The sequence below is a fragment of the Cyclopterus lumpus genome, chromosome 14 (assembly GCF_009769545.1).
Source record: "Cyclopterus lumpus isolate fCycLum1 chromosome 14, fCycLum1.pri, whole genome shotgun sequence".
NCBI lineage: Eukaryota > Metazoa > Chordata > Actinopteri > Perciformes > Cyclopteridae > Cyclopterus > Cyclopterus lumpus.
In genome coordinates, this window is record NC_046979.1 from 11038790 (window position 1) to 11051911 (window position 13122).

The 13122-nt window shown below is 40.9% G+C and overlaps 1 protein-coding gene across 1 annotated transcript in view; it reads right to left on the reverse strand.

The window, feature by feature from the left end:
• Nucleotides 1–13122, reverse strand: part of cadm2a (cell adhesion molecule 2a) — a 178575-nt gene that overhangs the window by 39709 nt on the left and 125744 nt on the right. The window contains exon 2 of the mRNA XM_034551063.1: nt 7692–7841. Within this exon, the coding sequence (XP_034406954.1) occupies nt 7692–7841 (150 nt within the window). The remainder of the gene's footprint in view (nt 1–7691; nt 7842–13122) is intronic.

Sequence of the window (13122 nt, forward strand, 5' to 3'; positions counted from 1 at the left end):
CTATTTGACATCCAACGAATGCACCACGAGCACAGTCACAAAACACAAGAACACAAGAACAGACATAGTGGTGCATTCAGGGAGTGCCTGGGATTAATTTTTTATCACTATTACTCTATGGTGCAAGATGGCTTTGGGGCCCCAAACATTTTGAGTCCCACAACACTTTAAAGAGCAAGCAAATCAAACTACAGATGTGGAAGTGCCTTTAGAGTCATGTTCCAGCTCAACATGGGGAAACATATTACTATTATTATCAAAATACCTGATGGTTTTGTGACTCATCAGTCTGTTGCCAGAGCCTCACTGAAATTGCAACACGTCACTGTGTCGATATACGGAGCGGTAGTATGGCGTTGGCACACAGCACATACCCAAATTGGCTGCATACCTTGCAGTTTTCCACGGCTACTCTCCATCATTAAAAGCAGCGGGTGAGTAAACAAAGCGCTTGAGGGCATGTGTATGTGTGGCAGGTAATTACATTTGAACATTAAGCATGCGATTATAATATAGGCAAACAGAGTGCATGCATAAGCAAATAGTCATGACTCTAAACTCACTCACTTTAGACCTATCATGTTTGCACATTTCACTTCGTCCTTTTATTTCCTTTACCTTTTCTCCCTCCTGCCCTTTCCTCTCCCAGGCTATCCACTGGCCTCCCCTCCCCCCTCCCTTTCCCTTTGGATCCAGGGACAGTATGTATCAGTAGAGAACCTCGGCAGGTGTTTGCTCATTCAAGTGACACACATTTATAATGAGAAAAGGGCACATTTCAGAATATACTCAGCTGCCTGTGTCTGGATGTGACTGTTCTCTTTTCCTTGTCAACACCCCATCTGGAGACTTGAGCTTGTCTGCTTATATGTGTGCGTGTGTCAGAGAAAGAGATATAATCAAGAGAGAGAGAGAGAGAGTGAAAGAGAGAGAGATAGAGGAGCAAAGGAATGTAATGTTTATTGAATAGCTTAATGTATATTCTGTATCTCTGCCGCTCTTCATCCTCCATTACCTGTTATGCTTTTCCAAAGCCACACCAGCTTTTTAAAATGTAAAATGTGATATACTCCATACACAGTAATTGGCTTGTGGATATGTGGAAATTCCTGTGACAGAAATGTTTTCCTTTCATCAGTTTCTACCTGCCATGCCAAGTTCAGCGGGACACCTCCACCAGCCCGGCTTCATTAAGTCCTTGTGAGAAGCGGGTCAGTGAGGAGACAGCTCTTGCCTATGAACCCTCTTGTGTTTTGCATAGGTATACATGTCCCCCTCTAGCTAGTACATTGGTCTTTTCTAGGATACTCAATACAGCTATCCTTCAAAAATGACTTTGAAATATGGTTGAAAGAAAGTCAACATTGTTTGCAAAGCCACAGTTTTGTTTCTAAAACAAATAATCCTGAATTCAATTATAAAACATGTGTTTTTTTTCTTGGTGCTCCAGAATTTTCCCGCGGAAGAGAAAACCACTGAGCCTACGTGTACCACTAAGTGTGAGCTAATTATTCCCATTTGCCTCGGGTATTTTTCTCCACCTCACAGATAAGTTGCTCTAATAATAAAAGCAGTAATAACTGGATGTATCGCTTCATTTGACAATGTAGTTCCTTTCTCACCCCAACCTGCTTTATACAGTTGTACAGCATAAGAAACAAAGCTGACGTTTATCTGACACCAGTTTCTTTGTTCCACAGGCGGCACACACAGACAATGACGACGATATAGATGACTGCTTTTTAATTAGCATACCTGACTGCAACCTCTAAATATAATGCAAAGTAAGTAGAAAAAGGTTGCTTTTTTTTATCGAAAGCTGAATGTTATACTCAAAACAGACATATGCAAAGAGGGGGGGCGCAAAGATAGACGGTGCAGTAGACTCAAGGTCAAAGAAAAGTTTCCCTGTGTCTTTCAGAGGTGATAACTGCGTCTGAAAGCTGTTGTAAAATGCCTCCTTAATTCCTCCCCTTTATCCCACCAAGGCCTATATTCCGTCTCTTTTTCCTTCTCTTCTTCCTCTCATGTTTTGTGGTGCTTGTCTTGGGGAGAGGGGACTTGTTAGGGATCTTTGGAGATTTACAGTCAAGTTTTTTTCTATCAGAGAGAACACCGTATCAATCTTCCGGCCGATATGAAAAGATGTTTCATAGAGGCACTCTTCCAGGAAATAAATAATAAAAAAGACAGCTGTCTCAAAAGTTTAAATGTCCTGCCAAGATTAAGTTTTGAGAGAAAGTTCTGCTCTCTGTTTAATAAAAAGTCTGTCAAGCATTTCTTATTTTGTTATTTACTTTGGAAAACTTTTAAAAGCCTATCCCCTAAATTGCTCAGGCACAGATATTCTGAATGCATCAAAGCTTTCATGGGTGCATATTGGAGAGGTGGAATGCTTGACATTTCCCATGCACACACTATATGTGCACCTACATACACACTTAAACTCGCACTCCCACAACCACAAACAGCCAGCAAATTGATTTAGACAGCTGAATATTTGACATCAGAGGACGCAAATAGCTTTATATTTAGCAGTTTGGGGGCCTAACATCGAGCAGTTGGCCGTTAACTGTTCACCCAGAACGCTAATCTTAATGTTTAAACAAATTCAATAAATCTGCAGATGACACCGTGTAGAGATATCCACCACAGGTACACCAGGCACTTTGGAAACATCTACATAGCACGACTCGTACACCCTAAAGCTGCAGATACTGTATTGTACTATGAACAACAATGCACGTGAGTGGTGACTCTGATTTCCTGATGTTAGTTAGTCAACACGGAATCAAAATGCAATCAAACTAAAAATACATCCATGACTCACTGTCTTGCGTATCACTCCTTTATCCTGCGGAGCACCAGATTCTCTTTGCTATGACAAAATGACCAGCACGTAATAAAGTAACCCTTGACAGCCCACTTGAGAAATACCTACAGCATCTTTTGTTTCAGTAGCTTCCAATAGATACTTCTGCCACATTTTGGACATTTCGGATCTACCAAATGTGTGCTGAATAGGCAAATACTTTATGACACTTTTAAGGACAGGTAAACCACGACAATCCAAGGGAATAAAAAGGGATCAAGAGCCACCCATTGTCACCCCCGAGGCGCAAAGTATCGCGGCTTGTTCAGTGCTCCACATTTAGTGTGTCTGCGGCGCGCCCACCTGAAGCATTACGTACTGCGGACAGTACTGTGGGTTGAAAATGAAAATACTGATATGGGGGTTGGAAAAGAATTGGGATAAAAAAGGGGTTAGTAAATTACAGTAACCATGCTGAATACATTATTTAAATGTCATACCTTAGCCACTGCTCACACATTATGAGTCCACTAATTAGGACAGCAAATTTAGCCTGGAAAGTAATTACACAATGTTTTTTTTTTTCCTATGGGAATAACGAATACATTGTAATTATGCCTCATTGCAAAAATGTGTCCATCCAGGAAATAAAGCTATCATCAGTTCTTGAATTACAATGAAACCAAAAGAGCAATTTGTAAAGCGATATTAGCCTCTTTTGAATCTTATAAGGGAGCGAATCCCTCTTGCCCAGTGCTCATCTCTCTCTCACTGTTGAAGCTTAAGTCCCTCAGTGGTACGTGATGGAAAGGACTAAATTGGATACTTTCGGGACAATTACTTATTTGAAATTCAAACAACTCTTCACAGCCATCGAAGCACCTTCGAGAGGACGGAAGACAAGAAGAGTCTCTTTCATCTGACTAAACGTCTTAGAGGTGAGCCTCAGCTCTGACATTAAACAACAACAGCAGCAACACCGGCACCACTCAAAGGACTGTAATGGAGTCAGTTGCTGCATTTGTCTTTGAAAAAACAAAATGTTTATGCTAATGCTCTGTGGCTGACTTTAATAGAGGATGTAACTGACACTCTTTGATATGCAACACATGCACATGCAGGCGTACGTGCGCAGACAACACTCTGTTGAATTAGATAACAAACATTATAGATTCAGCAATTTTTTTTATATGAATCTATTCTGTATGATATAAGTTAGCTATGTATATTTTTGTCAATAGACTGCAATAAATAAGTTATAGACCTATCACTTTGTACTAACATATTTCAGCATGGACTTCCAAAGAAAACGTATACAGGAAAAAAAAACGTTTACATTTTAATCTCTTGAATTTGTATTGTGTTTATGTATGTGGAGTCAACCATTGACTTTAAAGAAGATAGATGTTGAACTGTGTAAAACGTGTTAATAATCACGAACAAAAAGAGATATATTTCAATGGATTGTAACAGAGCAAATTATTCAAAAAGTTGGTGAGTTGAGGTTCTATTTGTGTCTGTATTTGTTTCTTTAATCTTCTTCTTCTTCTTCCTCCTCCTCGTAACAGGCAGCAAGGACAATTAATCTGAAACCTACTGTGCTCAAAGGCGCTTGCAGCTGAGACGTGTTTCCTTTCTCACACTGCCATTGGCACTTTGGAAACGCTCACCATTTCAATGCTCCCATCAGCATGTGCATCTGAATGTGCCACATTCAGCGAGACAACTCCCAAAGCACGCACACACATTCACAACGATCCAAACACAATTCTGGGGCCTCAGTAGTATCCTTTTGCTTTTCTCATAATAACAGAGTTTTTGGCTTCTTTTTCATTTCCAATCTCAGAGCTCTGCACTGGAAATGCCATGAAATAGACCCCCCCCAAGACCGAACACTGGTGTGATATGGAATGACGTGCAGGGAACATCAACTGTTGAATTTGATGTTCAATGCAGCTTTTTACTGTTGCTCTTTCCGGTAAGGAAAAATGTGAATGGCTGGAAATTGAAATGCTTTGCATGCGTGCACTGTATGCAAAATACATAGAAATATAGACACACACGAACACGAACAAACGCACATGCACACACACACACACACGCACACACACACACACACACAAACACACACACACACACACATACTTACAGTGTGTGGACAAACACACAAGACAGCCCAGTGGGCAGACAGATAATGGAAGAAGACTGTGTAAATCCCATATGTGCTTAATCCAGACACTTACAAGAGAGTGTGATTCATACTCTATTACACTCAACTAATAAGGCTGAGAGACGCACAGGGCACAATCATTTCAGCAGGCATGAACAAAATAACACCCATGAATCCTCTTTATGGGGACTTTACAGAAGAGGGTGTGGAAGGTCAGGAATAAAGCCTTTGTACTTATTAGACATTCAAACAGTGGTGGCTTTGCCCCACAATGTGTGCGCATGCATTTTTTTGTGTCTGAGTGTGTAATGTGTGGAAAGATAACAAGGGTTTGCATCCATTTAATGGAAGACATTTCCAGTATATAAAGTGCTTTTCTGTAGATAATGGCAGGCCATTTTCTCTCAGTGGGGTAGTGTGAGGTTAATGAGGCGGTTACACGTCTACACTACAAAACTTTCTTTAGTATATATAATATACTTTATATCAGTAAAAACAATATTAAGTCACAGTAATTTTTGCTTAATTTATGCTGTATTGTAAAATATTGCATCTAAATTCTCACGTTTGGACTACTTGTTTGTGTACACACATTTTAACAAGTGAGTCAGTAATGCAGGGTCCACTAAAATGGCTAAATCTAACCTTTATCGTTGATATCTATGCGCTACCGAGTTCAACTTTTTGGTAATCTGGAAATGTTTGCAAGTGTGCTACTATATTATGATGTCTTCATTTTGGTCCATAACCCATCACAATACCTTCATTTAATACACAACGAAATAGCTGAATTGGTATAAAGACTGTGTGACTGTTTGCACGTTCTCCTCGTGGCAGCGTGGGTTCCCTCCGGGTTCTCCGGCTTCCTCCCACAGTTCAAAGACATGCAGCTTTGGGTTAATTGGAGGCTCTAAATTGCCCGTAGGTGTGAATGTGATGAGTGACTGGTTGTCTGTCTATAAGGGCCCTGTGATAAACTGGCAACCTGTCCAGGGTGAACCCCGCCTTCGCCCAATGTCCGCTGGGATCGGCTCCATAAATAGAATAAGAGGTTTGGATAATGGAACGGAATGGAAGTCTGCTGCCTGTCACTGTCACAAAAAGTGAGATTATATGCAATCAATTTAACGGACTCACACCATCAATTACACACAAGGCCACAATGCTCAGGTGATTTGGTTTGTTGTATTTCATGCAGGCTTTGCCCTCTGAGAGGTGTTGCTATTGGGTTTATTCCTGCGCACATGCAAAGTTCTAAAGCCTTTTGGGGCCGTCACGGGCCTCCCACACTTTTGCATTACGACTGGTGAGCTTTTCCCTCGATTTATTGGCAATACTCCGCTGACGAATTATATTGCAAATGTGATTTTTAAAAAGCATATTGTAGTGCTTTCAGTCTACTTCCCTCTAATATTGGAAAGCTATTATTCCAATAATCTGCTCTTATCTCCTTTCAAATATCTCTCACTGATATTGTTGAAAACGCCACATTGACATGCCAGTTGTGAAAGCTTAACAGGCCTAGCAACAGTAACCAAGGGGGGAGGGGCTTAGTGAAGGTCAATTGACGACCCCACTCTTCTGCAACGGCAGTGCTGCGTGAAGACTGCGATACATTTGTCTGTTAACCGTGTCGCAGTCAGTGCCTTCCTTGCCCTTTTTATGCGAGGCATCGTCAGTTTGTGAAGTGGTGCGTGTTGTCTTCTCGTGGACCTCGACGTCACAGGCTACATCAGCTTTGAATAACCTGATAGCGACACCTCTCAAAATAGAATGTTAGATGCGTAACGTAACTCCAGATCCTTGGTGAGTATAGGTGTAGCCCTCTAAGCCGTGGGCCTATACTCCTGAATAAATGCTGGTTTAAATTGGGAACAGAACTATGGTCACACATCGCAATTGTGGACGTGCGAGAGGCCACAAAAAAAATTCTCGACTACGCAGGGATAAACCCAGAATCTGGCATTATGATAGTTAACTCACAAATGTTCGCTGAATATTTATTCATACTGCATTGTGTGTGCTAGAGGCAGTATGAGTTGAGTACTCCAGGGTTGCAGTGAAGGGCACTTGCACAGCGGGGTGAATGATTGACTTTGAGAGTGTGTGGGCTGTTTCTGATGTTATAATTTGATTTGAACAACAACCTATTGAGTATGCAACTTTGGATTCAGATTCCAAACAAATTACACCAGGTTTATCCATTTTGACTTTCTCAAATTACACAATAAAAAACACTAAACAGTAAAATTGACTGCACAAAAGAAATCAGAAACATTCAAGACCCAAATTGTTCATGGCAGGTGTTGTCAAATAGAGAGCTGGCCACATTTGCTTTCCTTAACAGAGGGGTGTCTGTAAGGTTGACGGATGAAGTGAAAAAGAATTATAGTCACACCCCAAGAGGAAATGTGTGTATCTTTTTCTATGTACTGTGAATGCACTTTCTGTGACAATAGAGCATCAACAGAAAACACAGACATGAAATGTGGGACAGATGGTGTGACAGAACCAAAACAGCAGCTTATTCAACTGACAAACACAAAGGAACACAAGGGGTTGTTCAGGTTGCTCTCCAACCCAAAAGAAACCCCCACCGTTTTGTGTGTTTTGTGCAATTCTCAACTTCCATAAACCTAACACAGGGAATACTCTGTAAGACTGCATCTGTTATGCAGCAGCTGCTGTCTGTCAATATTCAAAACTCACCTTTCTTGTCCCCAAAAAAGAGGGTCTGTTGTGCTGGGTTTGACCACTGGAGGGAGGTGTTGTCATTATACTCCACACGGCAGGTCATGTTCGTGGTCCCACCCTCTGTCACCGTCATATTCTGAACCAGTGGGTACTGACCGCTGCTGCCTGTAACATAAACCACAAGAGAAATGTGTAAAAAGAGATGAGGCTGCATCAGCAAAGGGGGGAGATAGAACAATACAAAGATAGACAGAGTTAAACAGATGGTACGTGTTTGATTGCTTGATTTGTAAGGTTGCTTTGTTAATTAAAATATTCCATTTCAAATGATCATATCAAATTAAAGCCAGAAAGTAATGTGATTTTAATCCAGTTGGTTCATAAGTAGATAAAATAAAGAAAAGACTTGTCTGTCTCTGGAAGTCAACTCCTCACACTACAAGACAAAGAGAGAAAATCTGGTTTATGTCTTTGAAAAAGGCTTAACACCCTAATTAAAAAGCAAATGTTCAGCCAGGATGGCCAGTCACGACTGTGTGCTAAATTGGACCCTAACATAAAACACAAAGGGGGCATTTAGCCTGTGGTACCAACCCTAAAAACCTCAGCTACACAGGGAAGACCAATTAAAAAATTTTTTTAGTAGACTTGTGTGTGCATGTGTGGATGTTGGTGTATAAGCAATGCCTGCATCCAATGAGCGAAACAGAGTTATAACATTGCATGTGAGTTGTCCAAGTACGGATAGATTTCAGCACCATGGACAGTGGTTTGTCAATAGCTGCCAGTTTTCAGGACTCTGGACAGCTCACTGTTGTGCGCGTGTGCGTATGCTTTAGTGTGTGTGTGTGTGTGTGTGTGTGTACGTGTGTGTGTGTGTGTGTGTGTGTGTGTGTGTGTGTGTGCGTGTGTGAGGGATGGAGGCCATGAGCAAGTACATAATAATAACCATATATCTATCCTTGTTCCTATTCCCAGAGGACAGGTTTTAAAGACTGTGTGACTAAAGGCTTAGGTAAGAAAGATTATTCATCCCCAGCTAACTCTCCCATCTTAAACCACCATTCCCCCTGGGAAAGGATCATGAAGCTGAAAAAAAACAAATATAAGGAAATAGAAAAGTAAGAAATATTTTGAGTTTTTAAAATTCTATTGCTGTGTGATTCTGTTTGATACCGTCCCATTCAAAAGGCTGGTAATGCATTAGAATTATCATTAATCATTAAGATGGCAATTCTGTGTTTTCTTACAGTTAATGACTACAGGTAAGATAAACAAACCATCAAACAGTGCTTGTCTGCAGGGTTAGCAGGTGAGGCAAACCCCATCACTGATAGACCTGTGGTGAAGCACATGTTGAGAGGAAAGAGGGTGAGGTGAAGGAGGGGAGGAGAGGTAGAGAGAGGTAAGTCAAGGAGCACGGGTCATTTCCATTGTTGATTAAGGCCTCCCGAGGTTAATCATGCGTGTGAAAGATAGAGAGGGAAGAGCGGGGAAACGGGGGACAAATGGATCTGAGCTATGGGAGGCTAGGAATATGTTTTATTCATGAAAGTTTTGCATGACGCATGATCTGCCAACGATTTACTGTTCTCCTGTGCCAGCCCTCGCCCTCTTTATTACTTCCTCTATTTAAATCACTTCATTTGTTCTCATTTTTTCTCACTCATGCAGTTAGGCAACATACAGCCCAGTGTGAAACAATTTATTTATGTTGTGGCTGCAAAGGGAAATTAATGGTTAACTGCGATGTATGACGTAGTGTAACATTGAACTGAATATACAATCTGCTAATTTGTAATTAATTTCTCCAAATGATCTGCTTTTGACAAACAAGAAAACGTGAGATTTGGGTGATTTAATGTTACAGCAAAGTGCTTTGAACGTGCCCCTTGGGAATATATGACAGAAGCTACATTTTATAGCATATATTAAAGTTTCCTTTTCCATTTCTTTCCCTTTTCTCCTCTCCACTTATACTAGTGCCGTTACAAAGTTACAATAGTCCGGGGATCCCTCTGCCTAAACCCTTCGTCGGTGTCTGGTGAAACACATCCAGCGGGACTGAAAGGGCCAAAGGGGCCACAATGATGGTTATATTAGAACAGTGCAGTGTTCTGTGTGCCTAATTGGCCAAAGGAGTAGGTTCTTCCATTCTCCCCCCTGGCCACCCAGACCTGATTTAAATATATCTCCTGAGGGAAAGAGGCAGCTGTTCTCTCCTGATTTCCATGTCTAAATTTAGGTCCTTCTCTCACTTCACCTCCAAGCTTTCTCCTACTTTCAGTTTCTTGCTCTCTTTTCCAGTTCACATCCATTCCACTCAATTCCCTTCTCTCAATTCCTCTCTGTGAGTCACGTTTCCTCCTCTGGTTGATCCCTGAAGGGTGGCATTTCCACTTTCTTTGTCTCTCATTTTCTTATTTCTTGTTTCCCGGTGCTCCCCAGTCTTTTAAATTCATCTTGATGCTACCTCCTTTCTTGTGCTCAATTGGGCTATATCTCTCATGGAGAGTAGGGTCAGTTTAATTGCCCTCCACTTTGACTGACATACCAAGGCTAAGCCAGGTCAACAACATCTTCAAGTGCATGACATTATGAAGTAATGACATCATGAAATTAGCTTTGCTTTATTTAGCTTGAGTTGGATATCATATGTGTGTCACCCTAACTGTCTTATACTATAGAGCAAGATAAGCCTTGATATATTCATGGTGAAGATTGCAACGCGGGTTGCAGCTGCCTCTAAACAAGTAGAACATCATTATTTCCTCTAGATTCTCACACTTTACCCTTCACACAGCTGTCTCCCTAGATGAGCTGAATCTTAAGATGTAATGGGACCATTCAGTACCCTCCAGTACCCACTGTATGCTATGGCTAATAATCAAGGCTGGCAGGAAAAAAGCTTCCTTTGGACGTGTGCCTCCCACCACACAAAGTAGTGTCTCCAATATTTCTCAAAAGACTAAACTAATCCTAATATGCCAAAAGTAAATGCCTCTGCAGCCAGTAGATATCCCCATGACACGAAGACACATTCAGACAGACATACCTGTTGCCAAAGCAAACTACTGGACAAATAATACTGATAAGAGTATCCCGGATGCTTCCTGTCGGCTTTCCGACATGACCTTTTAAGCAAGAGCAGCTGAGTCTACTAACCTTTCTTATTTAGGCATTCAAGAAGCAGAGAAAATGCAGGGAGACAGACGGACAGCCTGGAGCTACTGACCTTTATACCAGGACTGGAGCTCAACTGAGCTGTAGAGCTATGATGTATGGGCTGGGAATACAGGATTCCAAAACGGACAGAGGCAGTCCACAGTTTTGATTAGCCAATTCACCTTTTAAGCCAGTCGAACATAAATACCCCATGAATGCAGACTCTGGATTTCATCACTGTATATTTTAATTCAAAAGATCAGTCTTGTTTTCACAGTGCCATCATTTCTATCGGATATGAAAATACCAAAGAAATCTCTGAGATCTGGAAACACTGTGATGTTGCGACAATGAAGCAAGAAACAATGTGGTAAAACAATAAGGCAGGTGGAAAACAAGTCGAAAATAGGTCATCCTGAAAATTAGCGTACTTGTAGTGTTGGTAATAAAACTTCATTGCCACACAGGAACTGTGTGCATGCACTACTGTAAGCAGAAGGTAAAGTAAATACCAACAAGCTGGTTTAGTATGTGCAAACAGGGACAGATATTCACAAAGGAAAGTTTGAGTCATAATCATAAGTCATAGTTTTTCCTTCGGGACAACTTTGGCTAACCACAGGCTTGGTTTAAAAACCAACTTAAAATGCTCAAGCTTGGTTAAAATTATATTTGACCTGTAACTACATGGCCTCATATGATATCTAATTATGAATGTTGTTTTGTGAATTCTTTACTTGCAGGTAAAAAAAAGTGACAATCAAGTGATAAAAATGAACTCCAGTTGTTCACTGTTCAAAGTGCATCCCACTCAGAAGATCATGAATGAGATGCAGAGGATTACAAAGGATACGGCAGCGTTGCCATGAGCAGAGTGAGTCTTTAAGGTTATGCAGGTGGCTACACAGCTGGAGATACAAGCTTCTCAGGCTGAGTGAGTCTCAGAGTGTCAGGCAGCCGGGTGGCCCAGTGATTGGAGAGTTTGATCAGCTAAAGAGCTGGTGTGAGTGAATCAACCAGCCGTGTATCCTCACAATGTCCTTGAGCAAGAACACGTAACTACCAACCTCCTCACTGGTTTACAGCATCATCAACATTTTGAAAATGCAGATGAACCGGAAATTTCAGGCAGGTTTTTTTATTTTCTCTTGGCGAAAACCAATTTTAGCCGATAATATGGAACACAAAATGCTACTGGTAACTTCCTGGAAGAGAAGCTGACATATCAGACGAGTGCATCATCAGTCCCCGCTCTCGCTCTGGGGCTCTCCCTCCCACTGTGACCATTTTCACACAAACTCCTTCCTTTTTCTCAGGAACATGTCATGCAAACAGACAGTTATGTTGCTTTCTCTGTCACTATGACCTTTTTCACGCCTTCTATCAACATTCATTCCAAATCCACGTTGCATCTCAAATGTAATTTATCAACATTTTATAACACTATTACACCTTAAAAATAAGCCTCCAGTATTCAAATTAAAATTAAACTGTTCATATAAAAAGAAAAAAAATAAGAAAGGTGGAGGGTGCATGTCATTTATCTTTTAAATCTCTGGAAAAAAGAGATGGTGAAGACACATGGTGTACAAGGCAGAATATTTTGTACTGAAGGAATACAAACTAAATTAGAAGGATTAAGAGGTTTTGTTTGACAATAAAGTTACATTTACTTCATTTCTAAGTTAAAATACTCTCAATTTATTCTCTGTATATCTACGGAAAAATGCATTTTCCATGACAAAATTAAACACATTTTATGGAAATATTATCTGAATAACCATTAATGTAAAGGTCATGCTACAACTAACCGGTTCTTATAACTGAAGTGAAGGAACGATCTATTTCTCTGCCTTGTTTTGTTTGTGTTTCTGAGGGAACATGATCATTTCTGTGTATGTTTGTGTATGTGTGCGACACACACACACACACACACACACACACACACACACACACACACACACACACACACACACACAGAATCTCAACTTGCTCTTTTGACAGTGATAAGACTCCTGCTGTGAGCAAATTGAATGCAACCCCTGCAGAGGGTGGAGCTACCTTTGTATTCAACACTGGGGTACAACCACCTCAGGACAGTCATTTCTGATCTGCAGATATGAAATTAATTATCCTGCACCAGGGAGGCTGGCTATGGCAGTGCTGGTGCTATTTACATACAGTAATTAGACTGGGCAGCTGTTGGGCTGCCATCACAAAGTTGACGTCCAGCTCAACAACTGAAGTCAGATCAAAAAAATATCACATACTTCTCCACGGA